The 16,769-nt window shown below is 40.5% G+C and overlaps 2 protein-coding genes and 1 non-coding gene across 4 annotated transcripts; 2 read left to right on the top strand and 1 right to left on the bottom strand.

Annotated features, from left to right (window-relative positions):
* The first annotated feature begins 1,566 nt into the window (after positions 1 to 1,566).
* tex261 (testis expressed 261) lies at positions 1,567 to 7,778 on the top strand. Its single transcript, XM_044341362.1, has 6 exons — positions 1,567 to 1,889; positions 5,276 to 5,355; positions 5,453 to 5,606; positions 5,735 to 5,802; positions 5,887 to 5,989; positions 6,839 to 7,778. Exons 1-6 carry the CDS (start codon positions 1,820 to 1,822, stop codon positions 6,952 to 6,954), a joined length of 591 nt encoding a protein of 196 aa, XP_044197297.1. The 5' UTR covers positions 1,567 to 1,819; the 3' UTR covers positions 6,955 to 7,778.
* trnak-cuu lies at positions 6,515 to 6,587 on the top strand. Its single transcript has one exon. It is a non-coding gene; the product is annotated as a tRNA-Lys (tRNA).
* ankrd53 (ankyrin repeat domain 53) lies at positions 7,202 to 11,636 on the bottom strand. Of its 2 annotated transcripts, XM_044341361.1 has the most exons (6): positions 11,532 to 11,636; positions 11,141 to 11,228; positions 10,557 to 10,756; positions 10,090 to 10,254; positions 9,880 to 10,000; positions 7,202 to 9,692 (listed from the first exon to the last, which is right to left on the bottom strand). In XM_044341361.1, the coding sequence occupies exons 1-6, from the start codon at positions 11,579 to 11,581 to the stop codon at positions 9,126 to 9,128; spliced, it is 1,191 nt and encodes a 396-aa protein (XP_044197296.1). In that variant the 5' UTR covers positions 11,582 to 11,636; the 3' UTR covers positions 7,202 to 9,125. The 2 variants fall into 2 exon arrangements, with proteins under 2 accessions (XP_044197296.1, XP_044197295.1); XM_044341360.1 differs by lacking the exons at positions 11,141 to 11,228; positions 11,532 to 11,636 and adding an exon at positions 10,862 to 11,088.
* Between the last annotated feature and the right edge of the window lie 5,133 nt (positions 11,637 to 16,769).

Genomic DNA, 16,769 nt, shown 5'->3' with positions numbered 1-16,769 from the left:
TGCTATCACAAGGATTACCAAAAATTATAAGCACTGAAGCTCAGAAAAATTAAAAGTGGGCAGACTACCTTCAGTTCCAGGAGAAGTGATTTCAAACGTGACAACATGCTTGTGCACCCAAACCTGGACACAAATAGACTCTACTTTGTCACAATGCATCTGCAGCTCTGCCACCATGGACTACCAGTCACAAACCGCAAGAGTATCCAGCATGTTCAGCAACCTTCGACAGGTTATTCCATGACAGCTTCTGCTGGAGGAATGGATGAAATCATTTCATGGAGGTATTTTCTTTATAGTGAAAAGGGAATGAGTTTGACATATTGAGGATTCCACTGGTGAAATAAGATTTGGATTATGATGAAAAGGCACTTTGAGACATTTTTGCTGAAGGTTTTGTACTTAAATCTTTTGGAAACTCAAATCTCTTTGAACGATGCAAGTGCAAATTATTTCTCTTCCAGGCTGAAGTCAACATCATGGTTCAGCTACGATATCCGAATGGCTGAGCATACAACCTACAGCATATATATTCTGGATATATTCTGAAACAGCTCCATTCACAATAGATACTTTTCCCCTGAGAATGAAACAGATAAGACATTTATTCAAGTAAAATGTTTGCTTGTCTCAAATTTTGACGCCCATTTATGACAGGAAATGAAAAATCTAGATGAAAAGTGCATGCCCACATTTGGTCCTCTCAGTAATTACATGTTTTTTTTCTGTTACTGGTAGTATAATAATGTATAAGTATGTATTATATTATGTATTATGAATTAACATTAGTAATAATATAAAAGGCAACCTGCCTAAAAATGAGTTAAAATTAGGCATTAAAGGACTAAGACCCCTGAATAACTGTTGGTATTGCACATTTAATGTACTTAAATGCATATTTCACTAATTTAACAACATATATGACTGTCCCACATTTCAAATCACATTTGCTAAAGTGGGACAATAAATTTGACTGAAATAAAAAATATGAAACATGTTGTTTCACCATATTATAACATATTTTGAGGTATTGGCAAAATTGCTTCATTTATGACAAGTTTATATACTTAACATTAAATTACTTAAAATCCGTTGTCACTGACCTTTGACTGGACTCCATAGCAACGCCTCAGTCTATGACATCACATGTGTGGAGTCATGTGATTATAATTACATGACACTTGTTTCGACATGTTTAATTTGACAGCAGTCCTATTCATTAGTATTTGATAGAAAAAGAGATAGATGCATTTGATCTTAGGTGTCCCACATTACACTAATTCACCCTACAGAATAATATAGAATATCAATAATCAAGAGGTTTATTTTAACTTTTCATTCCTGATTTTTCTTTTTGTGCACTCATGAAGTAAATTTTATACATTCTGTAAAATATTAAGTTTTATTTCTGAGAGGATTTGAGTCATCTGTCAAAGTTTTGCACTTATCCTCCGACCAGAGATGGCACTACAACCGAAAGAAACCTGTCTTTTCTTGAGATGAAGCCCTTCTTCGCTGCTCTGCTCAGCCGGCAGTGACAACAGAGGGTTGGTGCCATTGATGATGTATCACATCCACGGTTGCTGCTAGGAGGGACGATTTGAGACACTCTCGCGAGATTTTAACCATAACCATAATAGTAACCTAACTCTAAATTTAACCCTAACCTCGCGAGAGTTCGTCTCTCCGGCTGATCCAACCTAGCATTTAGCATAACAGAGGGGGGAGGAACTTTGACCCGGTGCTCCAGCCCGAGTTAGCAGCTGTTTTTCTGTATTATTTTCATATTTTTTTTGTGTGTTGTTTCATATGCAGAAGGATGTGGTTTATTTATTTACTGAGCTGGTTGTCGTTGGTGATCCAGATATCCTTCGTCACTCTTGCAATAGGTGAGTTCATGCTCAGAAGTTGCTAATGCGAGCTAATGTCTGCTTGCTAATGCTAGCGGACCAAGTTGCACCATTTATCTTCCCAGTTTTACAAAGCTGAGATTTATTGTCGCTACAGTATTAAATGACACATGCAAACTTTGATGCTTGCTTAAGAGTAAACAAGTTACGTGTGTCAGTTCACTGAAATACAGGTTAGCTGGTTAGCTAGCTAGCTTTCCCTTATAGGAAGTTATAAATGTTATTTTGCTATTTATCTAAAATTATAACCACACATATTTTCAGTCTGCGTGTATAATAACGTATTGAAGTTAAATACTGGCAGCTGTTCATTTGTAAAACGTTTTCTTAAAGCATGAGGAACACTTGGACTGGATATGACGCCAGCTAATATCTAGCTATGGTTTATCGATAGGCTTCATATTATCAATGAGTCAATGCATCAGCAGATAGTGTGGTCACACCATATCATAGATAAGGTTTATTTTTACGTAGCTGCAATCCTCATTCAGCAAGTTAATGTGAACTAGCTCACCTTACATCTTACTAACTAGTTGCATCGTCGTTTGTTTACATTAAAGCGTTAGATTATAACATAAGAAGGTTAGTAGACAAGCAAGCTACCTAACATGAGGCTAGAAGAGCCTGTGCGTGTGTGCGTGTGTGTGTGTGTGTGTCCACGTTGTCAGATAGTTACCTGGCCACGTAACACCTGCTGCAGCTGCCAGGTGTGGCGCTTATTGTCTCTATCACAAAGGCAGTAGGAGAAACTTTTATTGATCATAATTAAGAAATATTATCCCTAAATCTTACATTTATGGCCACAAAAACCAAAATCTGAGTCTGACTGAAAGGATTTAACACCATAGATTAAGTTATTTCTTAGAATATTAATTTAATTGGAGCTGCAATGATTAGTTGATTAACTGATTAGTTGCCAACTATGAAATTAATTGCCAGTGTTTTTGATAATCGGTTAATTGTTTTGAGTTATTTTCTAAGAAAAAAGTCCAAATCCTCTGAATCCAGCCTCTTAAATATGAATTCTGGCTTCTTTAGTCTTCTGTGACAGTAAACTGAATATCTTTGTTCAGTTCACTGTCATTGAGGACTAAAGGAAAAATGTTTCACATTTAAGATGGAACCAGAGAATTTGGGTGTTTCTTCTTAAAAAAAGGCCTCAAAACGATTTGTTGGTGATCAAAATAGTTGCCAATTAATTTTCTGTCAATCGATTAATCGACTAATTGTTGCCGCTCTAATATCTTCCCACCAGTATGAGCCAGTTTAATTAGGGCTGGGTATTAACAACCAACCTATGAATAACTATTCTAATAGTAAAGTCAATAATAGTGTAGCCACTCACATCGACTATAGAGGAACACACATATAAACTATTCTATTACATAAATGAAAGGAAATTCAACAATCACGTTTCACAACAGCAGATCTTTAGACTTGTCTTAGCAGGAAAATAACAGGTGTAACTTGATAACATTAACAATGTCTCCATTATAAACTTCAAGTGCCCCAATCAGATTTGACAGTGAGCCAGCTCTAATAATACCAGGATCCAGGAAGTGGCTCACCTGAACGACATCCAGTCATTAATCATGTTTTTAATGGCACCTGTGCTTTTATAAGTGGAAATGCTTCCGGTGAAAAAGGTAATTCAGTGTAGACAGTTTTATTAAGTGACTCAAAATCACAGATATCATCACATATATCTGGCTGACACCTGTGCTGCTACGGGCAGAAATATGTGTCACTAGAAACTGAATTTGAATCACAATATTAAAATTTGTGTTGTTTAAAACTGAATCTGAAATGCATAATTTAAAATTGAATTTATTAGTTTGAAACTGACTTCCAGTAAACTTGGAACTGAAAATAATATTATAAAGTTAAAGTCATTTGCTCTGAAACTTCAGTTCTCACAATTCAGTTTCAGTTCACAGAGACACACATCCTGCCGTTGAGGAAGAGCGATCACGTGCAGGTTCATATGTTCATACAAACCTGTGAATCGAGCTTTTGATCGTTCTTCAACATGTAGAAAACCGGTGGCGTTCAGCTCGGAGAATCATGTCCAGAGAACTGAAGGGAATTTTCACGCAATTTCAAAAATGAACTCGATCCTTTTAGATTAGTATTAACAGAAGCCCACTCAGGCCAAAATGTTACCATGGCGACGGATCTGGCGCAAAACTCAAACTCTAAGATTAAAGTTATTTTTCTCTGAAACAGCGAAACTACAGTTGTTACACAGAATAGAGAAAACACTTTAGACTTTCGAAATATGTAGCTCCCATTGGCCGTTGACATCATCGAGAGAAAATACATGAAAAGGACGTCCGTGAATCTTCACTTGGTTGCTCTTCCTCAACGACTTGATGTGTGTCTCAGTAAACAGGATTCGAATTACGAGAACTGAAAGTGGAAGTCTATATAGAGAGAGTTGAATTTTCAGTGAGGATCAAGTACAGTTTCAGAACAACTGAACACAGTTTCATTCAGTTTCAACTTCATTGGAATTGAAACTAATAAATTCAACTTCAAATTATGTGTTTCAGATTCAGTTTCTAGTGACATATTTCTGCCCATATGTTGCTTCCTAAAGCTAATAATGTCTGATAGCTGAAACCTTTTGATTAATCATTAAGGTTCGTTAGAAACCCCGCCAGGCAGCGCTTTAATTTCAATAAATGGCAGAAGTTCTTTTTTTTTTTTTAATTCATTATTTATTGTGACAAGATGTGCAGTGCTAAGAGAAGGAACAAAGTTGAGGGCAAGTGTGTGTGTGTGTATGTGTGTGTGTGTGCGCGCTCGGTGGCTGACATCAGAGCTTGTTCGTGCAAGCAGTTCAAGCAGTTCAAAGTGGAGTTCAAAAGTGCAAAGCAGTCTACCCTCATTATTCTTCTTCCTCTTTTTCTTCCTATTCTCTTTCGGAAAGTGCAGATTGCTATTGCGTGATGAAGCACAGACTCTCCCATGAGCCTCTGCTCTGTTAACAGTCACCTCTGGCATACATGTTTTAAATAATTTGACCCTTTTTTTATTTGTCAAGTCAATTTTATTTATAGAGCGCCAAATCATAACAGAAGTTTGGCTGCGTTTAGTCTTCCTTTCACATGGGTTCTCCTCTGTGCTGCTTGTTGTTTTTATGAAATTGCTCCATAGAAGTGATATTATTTGGTTTGTGTGGTTTTGCATAACGGCAGACTGTAATTCTGTTATTACTCTGTTGATGAACGTAGCTTCTTCATCCATTAATCTGATTTTTAGAGCTCTATGTAATAGTTGATTACGTGTCCAACTCCAATGATGAAACATACTTGTTCTGTTGTTTTTCTTGTGTGGTCGCTCATCGTTTTATCTTCCTCCAGCTGCTGGCCTGTACTACTTGGCAGAACTAATAGAAGAATACACAGTAGCCACCAGTCGAATAATAAAGTACATGATTATGGTAAGACAGGTTTTCTTATCCCTTTTGCTTTTAAGAATATTCTATAGAAACGATGCAGCTAATGGTTGTTTCACTGTTTTTGCGTGAATGTGTCCAGTTTTCGACAGGCGTGTTGGCAGGTCTTTACATTTTTGAAGGCTTCCCGGTGTTGATGGTGGCGGTCGGCCTCTTCACCAACCTGGTGTACTTCGGCCTCCTGCAGACCTTCCCCTACATACTGCTGAGCTCCCCTAACTTCATCCTCTCCTGCGGTACAAACGACAGACACAAGCGACGGCTCCTTTGCCTGTTTTTTTATTTCTTAAAAGTGTCAATATCTTTCTTGTCCTTCTTTACTTTTTTCAACATCGTTTCTTTTCCTTTTGTCCTCACGCTGCAGTGTTGGTCGTGGTGAACCATTACATGGCCTTCCAGTACTTTGCACAAGAGTATTATCCATTCTCAGAGGTAATTTCATTTCAGATGTATGATTTTTTTTTTTAGATATATCTTGTCTTGTTCTTGTCTAATTATCTTCCCGACTGGCCTCAGGTGTTGGCGTACTTCACCATCTGCCTGTGGGTGATCCCCTTCGCCTTTTTTGTGTCACTGTCAGCGGGAGAAAATGTGCTTCCATCCACCATGCAGCAAGGAGGTGAGCTTCACACAGATCAATCCTCAGCTTGACGGCGTTTTCGATCACAGCGTTGATAGCTGTTAAGAGTTCGGTATGCTTTAAACAAACTAAAGGCAAAAGTGTTCATGTCATCATAGTTACTGACATGATGCAAGGAATCGTAGAAATACGGAGGATGCTTTCGGGCAGCCTCCAAAAGGTTTTATTCTGTTGCACTTACATTGATGATGTAAGACACTATTCTGCAATCTGACAAGCACTTCATTCGAAGCGTCCTGATGTATTAAAACCTCTGAATGGCACTTGTTTAGTAAGATGTACTGTAGCCGACAGTGGAGTTGCACAACCAGATGTTAAACCTTTTACTTTTGCCGTGTGAAAACATACTTTTAAAAATGTTTTTAAAGGATTACATGTCTCAAGCAAGTCCCTCAAGGAGTTTAGAAAGTTTTAGGAAGGTGATATTTTATAATGTCAAAAGTGTTCTGTAATGAAGTGTCTTTTTAAAGGACCATATCAAGTTTAGCCTACCGGCTAATAATAGCCCGGCTAGCTCAGTCGGTAGAGCATGAGACTCTTAATCTCAGGGTCGTGGGTTCGAGCCCCACGTTGGGCGCAGTACCTTTTCATTAAGGTTAATCTTTACACAACACATCATTTTTATATTACTGACAGCCACTTTGTAAGGCTCACTGTGCATTTTTGTATTTATTTTCTACCCTCCAGTTTTCAGTGCAGTATGAAAACCCAATAACAGAGACTTGAATCAGTAATCAATCACAGGAACTTGTCTCTCGCCCAGTGTTAAGCAGGTATAGATATTTATTGTATTGTTAATAACAGCCTTTTCTATCCTTTTTTTTTTAGATGATGTGGTGTCTAATTACTTCACCAAGGGCAAGAGGGGGAAGAGGTCTGGGATCCTCCTCGTGTTCTCTTTCCTCAAGGAGGCAGTGCTGCCCAGCCGACAGAAAATGTACTGAGGAGCTGGACTCGGGGTGCAGCCTTAGGGGGCTTGGGGGTGTGTGAGTGTGTGTACGCTAGGAGATGGAAGGGGAAGCAGGAAGGACTGTGGAAATGGTTTCTGGATGGGACTAAAATGAAAGCGGATGATGAAGCAGTGGGAGGAAGAGCACTTGAAGAGGACGGACCAATGAACGGAACAGAGCTTCCTGCTGCCGGACGAGCCGACGAGTTTACACAGGCCATGTTCGTCTGTCTTTGTCTTTCTGTTTGTCTGTACTGACTGCCAACAACATCTACTAGAGACCTTACTGAGGGGGGGGGGGGATCTCGTCTGTAGCGCAACGCTTTCTTATCGTCACGTTGGACTCCTCCATTTTTTTTTTTTTTTTAAACGTTGGTATTAAAGTATGTATGTGTCTTAAATTAACAACCACCAAATACCCATAAATTTGGACTTTGGTAGGTACATCATTATCGATTTTGAGATGACATCTGCATCAGGAGACCAAAATCGACAAGTAAAAACTTTTAAAGTCCTCAGATGACAAACAGTGGCTTGGAGATAAGTGAGACAGATTAAAAGGTCCTTTTCGGCTGAATCCTGAAGTCCAAACTTGGATTTTTTTTTGGTGTTAAGCGACCCTAGAAAGTGTTTCAGTGGCAAACCAGCTGCAGGAAAAAAATGCCACAGGTCGCCACACAAGTGCTTATTAGGATTATTTTAAATGAGCAAAAGCAGTGTCTACGTGTCTCTAAGTTGTTATCAGCTGACATCCTGCTCCGATTACAAGGTGTGACATGGTATAAATACTCTGTCTAATAAAAGGGGGTAATAAAGGCACTTTCTTACTTTTTACAATTGAAACACCCACAAATTAAGGTGAGCTCTGGAGGATCTCTTCCCACTCCGAGTCATTGGCATGTGGCCACACAAAAAAAAAAAAGAAGAGCTATGTGAGGTTTTTTTTTTGTTTTCTCATCTGCGTCTACACCTTCATTAATCAACAGCGCTGTAGTCTGCAACCTGCCCGTCTTTTTTAGACCGTTTTTAAGAATCCACAGTAACACTTTTTTGTACATTGATCGGTGAGTAAACCTGACATCAAAGACAAATGAAAACACTTATGATCAAAGCTGTGCAATGAGTCTTTGTAAGCTTAAAGGGTGTTGGGAGACAAAAGCTGCTGAAGTGGTTTGATAAAAGTACTATTAAAGAGGTCGTTAAGTGGGATCTGAAATTCCTTTTATCAATTACTGAGTGTGATTTTTATTGTAGGCTGGTATGCACAGGACTCTATGATACAATAAAAGAGATTTTGTTCAAATTAAATGCTTTTTTCACAGGTTGGTGTTCAAAAGAATTAAGGTAAAACGACTTGGATAGAGCCACATTTTCAATTAAATCTGATTAATTCATCCATTCAGTGTTAAATTTTTATTTGCAGTAAAAATAGATCTGCCATCTGAACACTCCTTCTAGGATATATGTATCTCTGTGTGTGTGTGTGTGCACGCATGCACGCCAGACTGTCATGTTATCCAAGTCTCATGTGGCTCGGTCACAGCGGGTGCACCTGGTTGAGGCTAGTGTGCACTTTGACCCCCACTGAGGTGTGAAGTGCTTCATGAAGTAAAGGAAAAAGACAAAACCGTGACCCTGCAACGCACACACACACACACACACACAAACACACACCTTTAGCTGACAGGCTGCAACCCGCAGTTATGACGCGCGCACACCCATGCTGTTGACAAGCCCTCACCTGGATCCCGAGTCAGATCCCTGGGGGGGATCAGTGAAAGTGCAGAGATGCATCTGTGACAGGTGACCCAGTTCACTGAGGTTTTCTCACCTTTCGCTCACCCCTGTTTTTTTGGAGGTGCAGCATCTGGAGTGTGTGGCATTTTCTTAATTTTGTCACTTTGCTTTTATGCCTGTTAGTACTTCTGATGACACTACCAGACATATATCAGTAATTTATACATGTTTTTCCAAAAATAAAATTCTCTAATTATATTTCTATGTAAATTTCTCCTCATTTGTTATAAAAATGAAGATATTTTAAATGTAAAAACCATTTCACGTTGTTTCCACCTCCGTTTTAATTTGTAAAAATGAATGAAAAAGATGCATTTTAATGCATTTCTTCAGGTCTAGTTGAAGCTCCTCCAGTACAGAGCGGGATGCTCAGTAGTGTCCAGGCTCCAGCACCTCAGCCAGGTGCATGGCCACCTCTGTCCAGGGGGACGTGCTGCTCCCATGGGGGCATCCTCGGTGCTGGATCTCCAGAATGTCCTGAGGCTCAAAGTGTCGAGGGGAGGCGATCCTGGAAGGGAAGGCTCTGGGAAACAACACCCTCTCAAGGACATCCACAGGCAGGTCAGGGGCGGCGCGAGGTGTACTGTCCCACTTGGTGGTGTACTGAGGCTGCCTGCTGCTGCCGTCCTTCCACAATGTGACGCGGCTCCGGAGGTCTGGCTCTCTGGGGGGTTTCTCTGGCTGGAGGCCCGTGTAGATGGTCCACGGCCTGGAGGCTGAGGCCGGAGGTGGTTTGGTGGAGGCGCTCGTGTCCTCCTGAGGGCGTCCTGCCTGGAGCTTACACAGGCTCTTGGCATGTTTTAGAGTAGACCTGTCCTGATCTGATGAGAGGCACTGGGTATGGTACTGGCTCACTAAGACCCTTGGGGAGAAATCCTTTAGGAGGGGCAAGCTTTTCTTGTGTGCCCAGTCTGCCATTTTCTCATCTATAAGTGTCTGAAATCAGACATGGAGAGAGTAAGACCAGTTAAGTGTATTTGCATGTGGAGAATTTATAGATTTATGTTTTTTTTATTCATTGCAGATGTGCAAATGTGAGAACCAAAAATACTGTCTGACGTTGTACTGATACATTATTTATGTTAACTGACATCTTACACTTTATAGTTTGTTGTTTACTAACCTTTTTATTGAGACGGTTTAGTTTGCACATATCCACAAGATCACTGTATAAAGCTTGAACTAGCTTCCTCTCCTCCATTTCTTTCTTTTTATCTGCCTGCCACATGCAGTTTTTCAGATACCTGCACAAACACATAGAAGGAGTCCATTTTTACTGAAACGTTTGAATTGAACTCTCATTTTGGTATGAATTAGTCCTTTGGCTCATTACCTTGCTACCTTCCTGCGACACCAGAAGCGAGCCAAGTCCAGAGGTGTGTGTCCCATGCAGTCCTGGGCCAAAACATCTGCTCCGGCCCGCACAAGCATCTCTGTGCAGTCCAAAAGGCCCTCAGAGGCAGCCAGGTGCAGAGGGGTCTGCCCTGCATCTGTGGTGCTGGTAGAAAAAAACAACAAAAAAACGTCATTATCTTCAGTTTCATCATCACTGTTGCTGTTCTCATCATCATAATCATCATCATTATCTCTCTTGCAGCAGCTACAAACTCATTTTAATCATAATTTTACTTTTGCACTCTGGTATTTACACTTTCTACTTCAAGCTTCCCTTTAAAAATGCTTTACTTTGGTAATATGAGTTCAAAAAAGCAAGCATCCAGCTGAGAAAAATTTTATGAACTTCTAAAATAGAAAATAAAAACCTGCATGGAAGAATAATTGACAGAGAAAGGCCCCTACACGTTGATGTCGGCCCCGTTCTCCAGCAGGTATCTGAGACAGGTTGAGGTGTTGGGTGAACTCCGAGAGGACAGGACCATGTGAATGGGACGGCGACCCTGGGGACCACTACTGTTGATACAGCACAGCCTGGACTCCAGCAGTAGCTGAACAGTAGCCATTTTACCGCACATGCAGGCCACGTGGAGCGGTGACAGACCCTGAAGGAGAAAACATGAAAACGAGGATCATCTCAACATTACTTTGTACTACATTACAAGTAAGTGGGCTACTGTTAGTTAAATTGTGTGATTTTACTGTTATACATTTTGAAGGGAAATATGCAACCCTTGACAGTCTTCTAGTGTCTGCACATATACATCATTCTGCACAGTGAAGCTCACACATTCAACTATGGGAACAAAAAGAAAAACACATTTTTGAGTGGAAGGGGACTTTAAGTTAATGGTTGAGGTACCTTGTTTCAGCACTACATCCTCCATGCGTTACATGCTTTTTATGCTACAGGAGTGAACACTATAGTGAACCAACACTACTAGGAAGTATGTCAGACTTTGACTATACTGTAATGTTAAATAACTTACCTGTCTGTCCGGCTCCAGATTGACCACAGTCGCAGAAGCAACAGCTGGAAACGTGTGCCCGTTTGGGGGAGCTATGTGAGTAACTTTCCTGCAAGATAGAACCATAATAGCCTAGAAATGTGGTTGTAAATGGGTTCAGTTAAAGCTAAACTGCCCTACAGTCAATTTTAAACTGACGAAGCCCTGATATTTGTTGCGATAAAAACACACAAACAAATGTTGTTAGCTACATTAGCTACAACATCTGTAGTTAGATGATTTTTGGCGAGTGAAACACGCTCAATAAGGTCATTAAAATATCACATTGTAGCACACAGAAGCCGCAGCTATCTTAACTAATGCATACAAGTTTATATGAATTCATGGCTACGCTTAAAATGTGAATATTTACCGTTTATTTCTCCGTTTTCCGGGTTTGTTGACAGGTTCCATGGTTACCATAGAAACGATGTAACCCGGTAACCAGCAACGGTTGGAAACTCAGTCACAAGAGACTGAAAAAGTGATAACATATTATTTATATATATAATATCACTTATAACTGAGGCACACAGTAAATTAAGTCAATCTTAATTTATTTTTATAATGCTATAACGTTCCTGTAAGATTTTATTCTACATCCACATATTTAGTAGCCTGTTTGTATAGCATTCTATACAATTTCTAACATAATTTTGATAAGGGCAAATTTGTTTGAGCAGCTGAAAAATACCATATATGGAAAAATATGTTATTTTTCTTTTTCTTGTTTCTGTACTGTCGTGTCATGATACAGCACCTTCAAACTTTTTATGTTGTGTCCACTTTCCTATATTATTTTCACCTTAATCCTACCTACTGAGGTACCTGCAGACCCCAGAGGTTTACTTTTCTATATCTCACAGGTGCTTTATTCTGTCATTCCAATTTTTCATGACTTTGTCAATCAATTTGTTCCTAATGACTTCATATCATTGCGTTCTGTTTCTGCTCTAATTAATGCTTTTTATAAATACCAATGTATTGGGGTCTTGGGGGCACCCCAGTCTAAAGCACCCAAATCTGCCTATACAGTTAAAATAGATGGAATGATTTATTGACTTCATCTTTGCTATGGGTCCTAATTTTAAGTAGCACACACTATCATGGGGGGTGGGGGCACTCTGTCAGTCATTTTGAAGGCTTTGTGGAGAGATTGTACTTGGGATAAAAGCTGCAATTTGCATTAAAGAAAAGCATATATTTTCATTTTACACAATATGCAAACTAACTGTAACTTTCCTATAATAATAATACTCTGGGGTTTTTTCAGATGACATTAATTACATAACTAATAGTGTTTTGAGAAGAAATAAGTTAATATTTTGCTGTGATTGTTGTTTCTAACAGCAGTTTATTCTTGGGGTCCCCAGTCAGTGCTCCTTGTATGTTAAATATGTTGGTAGGGTGAGAGTTACTGAAACTGAAAACTAGATTTAAGTTTAGACTGTTTAAAAGAAGTGAACATCTTTCTTTTTTTAAATCATACTTTTGTTGAAGCTAAAGAAAAGTTAGAAAAAGCTGAGAAACTGAAGGAACCGTCAGCTGATATTAGAGTATTTTTATGCAACAGCTATGCTAAACATGTTTCTTATAAACAGCCTTCATCAGCATGTAACTGCCAGCTGCTCTTTCATCTCTTGAATAAAACTGAAAAATAAAATCAACCAATTCCTTATACAGCATACTCTCTAACACATGTTTATATCTGAGTCATTGTAATAGTTTGTGACAGATACAGGCAGATGAGTGGCTGCGGGCACGGCAGAAATGGATACTTCCTCCCTCCCATGAGTCCGCAGCTCTCTCCTCATACATCCCTGATGCGCTCGTATCGATGCTGCGTTAGGATTGGCTGCTCGCACTTGGCCTGAGTAAAGCAGATCAATCCCGCCAATGCTGCGGGAGCCTCGTTTGTTCCCTCTGCACCCCAGACATGCAGCCACGCGTGAAGCTGATATGAATTGGAATGGTTATATTCTCCATGTCTCTGTGGAGCTGTGGGGTCGATGGGTTGATCGGGCAGCAGGCCTCTCTGATCACAGCTATTGACCACTTGACCCCTGACTGAACTGAGTGTGATGGATGGCCCCACGCAGGGCACGTACGCTGTGGAGAACAATGTGTGTCATGGCAGACAGGCTGTAGTATTGTTGTGTTTGTACTTTTTTTTTTTTTTTTTTGCAAATTTGAGCAGTCAGAGTCAAAGTGAGGGGATAAAACATTTCAGAATCACTTAAATCTGCTTTAAGATCTAACTTTCGGTTCCTTATTTTTGCTTTTCTTGTACACTTGATCACTTTTCTGTGAGATAGTGATATAAAGAGAATGGAAAGTCTGGCCACATGGGGATGCTACAATTTTAAATTTAGCAATTTTACATGTCAAAATTCCCTTAATCCATTCAGTGTCAAACATCCTTGATCCAAATCACAATGACATTAAACTTAGCAGTCACATTCTCTTTACTGTGTATACATTTGATACTTGGATAAACATTTGCTTATTTAAACATTTTTAAAAAGTTTTACTGATGTGGGAATCAGGCCACATTTACATGTTACATGTTTTTTCTTCCCTTTTTCTGAAACCTTCCCCTGAAAATACCTCAAAATAGAGCAAAAAACATAAAAATGGGATAAATTACAGTAAAAAAAACACACATATATAACGGTGCTCACAAAAAACACAGTAAAACATCAAAATTCTCATCACAGTCACAATTACTGAAATTTTTTCCTGTTTTTTTTAAAAATTTAACATAAAAATCTCATCTAACGGCCGCTCACTAGCTTTTTCAAGGGCATTCAACCACACCTCAGGGTCTTTATGCACGTAGGTGGATGGAGTTTGTTGTCATGGAGATAATAATCTGCTTGTCTCGCAATACAAGACATTGTAGATCTCCACCTACTGAAGTCTGGGGATTTCTAAATGCACAGTGGCGAGAACAGCCACTAACAAACCTACGTCCCTTACATTTTGTCAAGGACATGCCTTACTGGAAATGATGCGTCTCCGCCATAGTGAACCGCATGTCACCGCCCCAATATGAAGGGCCGCCTCCAAGACTTTGGAGTGGTTCTGCAATGCAGGTTTTTTTTCAAACTCTCTAATTGTTTCCACTCAGTTTTAACAATAAAACCCGGGAAATTGTCCTCAGTCTCTGTGAGCAACTCCTTTTTGTCAAATTTTTATTTCGACATAGAAGAGTGAACTTTGACACTGGATTTATTTTAATGGGGTTTTTTGTTGGGTTTTGTTTTCTAGGACTTTTGTTTGTTAATTTTCTTCAAACTTAGTAGACATAATCAGTGGTTGCATTTGAAACCAGGCAGCTGTAACCCGACAATGAGACAAGTAAGTGAAGATAATGTTGAATAAGGCAACATTACTCATAATGTTGGTTACAGTGCATTAAGTGTCATAACTCAGTCATCTTGTATAATTTAAAACTTTAAGTCTTTGCTATTAAAACTATAAATCCCCATATTTCCCCTCAACTGTAAAACTCCCAGCTTGCAGCAGTATAGCTGCACATTCTGTCCTTTAATTTGTGACATGCCCTTTTATCCTCTCTGTCTCTGTCTGTCAGAGCGATCAGGGTCCAGTGGAGGGTCAAGGACGGGCCACGGACCCCTGCTTCCTGCCCCGACCTCCGAAGCCCCCGGAGCTTTCGCCTTTATCACAGCACAGCCGCTCTGCTGCTGCGGTGACACATGCATGTGTGTGTGTGCAGAGAAAGAGTGTGTAAACCTTGTGTGTGTGTGTGTGTGTACATTAATGTGTGTTCTTGTGAGTGTATACGGGTTAATAGTAAGAGAGCAGCGCAGCCCCGCTGCAGCCTTAGTGGCTTCCTTTGACCTCGGTCACATGTCATGAAGGTTGTACGGAGCCGTCGGTGTAGAGCTCTTTCATGTTTGACTTTCAGCGCAAGTCCCTGGACGGCAACCCCCGACATGACCTCTTTCCTTCTGACAGTTGAGTGTGCGTGTTTGATTGCACTGTCAAGTTCAGCCTGCATGTGAGCGCGTACTCCCTTAAAAGCTTCGAAATCTTTAAAAGCTTTCTGTCCTACGACTGTGTGCGGCTCATTCTGCACAAAATGTAGATGAAAGCAGCAGTTTTTGTGACAGATGTGACTCTTAGTTCAATGATGTACCCTCTAAATTTCTCTCTGCTACTCTGAAATGCACAGCGCATTCAAAAGTACAAGGAAACGTGTGTGTGTGTACATGCAGAGGGAGCGCACGCATGCATTAGCTACAGCACATCCAGTTGGTGCAGAGCAGACGGACCGATCAGAGCTGTCTAAACCTGCTTAGGGCGAGGATGAAAATGAGATCATGTCCTAGCAGCCTTCGGCGGGCTCTCCCATTGGTCCTTTACATCATTCAATCACATCCCATCTGTTTTTATTGGTGGTGCAATAAGAGCTTCTGCTTGGCTAGTGGCACCTGACCAATTGGCTATCAGTGCACATGGGACTGCTCTGTGGGTTTGGAAATGCTGTGAACCAATGAAGCCTGATTAAAATATATTGAGTTAACTGTGAAATCAAGATTGTCTTTTTTGCTTATTTCCTAATAATAATAATAATAATTTCCTAGTTAAAAATATTGATGATACGGCTGTCATTTTTAGAAAAAAAGCTGGAGGGTAAAACGTATTTTAAAAAGGGGAATATGGAGTGTAAAAGTTTTTATAATTGAGGCTGGTGAGATCTTCAAGAGGAGAGAAAAGTGATGTAAAAGAGAGGCAATAAGCAAGTGATGTAAGAGGAGAAACAGAGGAAGAGAATGAGAAAAGAAGGAATAAAGTGGAAGTGAGCAAAAGAGAGAGAGAAAACAGAGAGAAAGAGAAGATGAGGAGTAGATACCAGAGCGAACACACAGCCTCAACATGCCTTTATATTTGATGAGGCACCTTACAAGGACCCTGTGCCCCTGGGGCTCCTGAACTCTGCTTCTGTAAGTGCGCTGATGCCCTCACTTTTCTCCCTTTCCCTCCTCCCTCGCTCCTCTTATCGTCCTTACCCCTCCTTCTTCTTCCAAACCTCCTCCTTCTTTTGCCTCCCCATCTTTTTTTGACTTTTACTCCATCCCTTAGCTCCTCCTCCTATCTCTCTCCTTTTTTTCCCCCTCCTCCTCCTCCTCCTCCTCCTCCTCTCTCTCTCTTTCTCTCTGTGCCTCATGCTCAGCCAGGCGGCAGCGCGCTAATGCACCATGGCACATTCTGCAGCTCCAAGTCACAATGCAACCAGGCTTTGCGCAGTGACCGCACGGCGACCTCCCTCAGCATCGCTGCACACACAGGCGCTGTGCTGTACCAGGGCCTGTTTAGGGCAAGGATGGAGGCGATGGGTTGTGTGGGTGGGGGGTGGCAGAGGATGAAGGAGGAGAGGAGAGGAGAGGAGAGGAAGCAGAGTTCTGCCACGGACAGGTATGATCAGATCAAATGACAGTGAGATAAATGAATTGTGAGTAGATCCCCGTCTAAAAGACATTTTTGTGCCACATGTGCGTTACTAAAGTGTCAAACCAGAGGAGGTACATGCTTACGTGTGCAGTTGTAGCACATGGAGCATACAACATGAGTAATGCCTCTGTGA

Source organism: Thunnus albacares, chromosome 22, assembly GCF_914725855.1.
Source record: "Thunnus albacares chromosome 22, fThuAlb1.1, whole genome shotgun sequence".
In the NCBI taxonomy this organism is placed as follows: domain Eukaryota; kingdom Metazoa; phylum Chordata; class Actinopteri; order Scombriformes; family Scombridae; genus Thunnus; species Thunnus albacares.
This window is presented reverse-complemented; position numbering and strand designations above follow the sequence as displayed.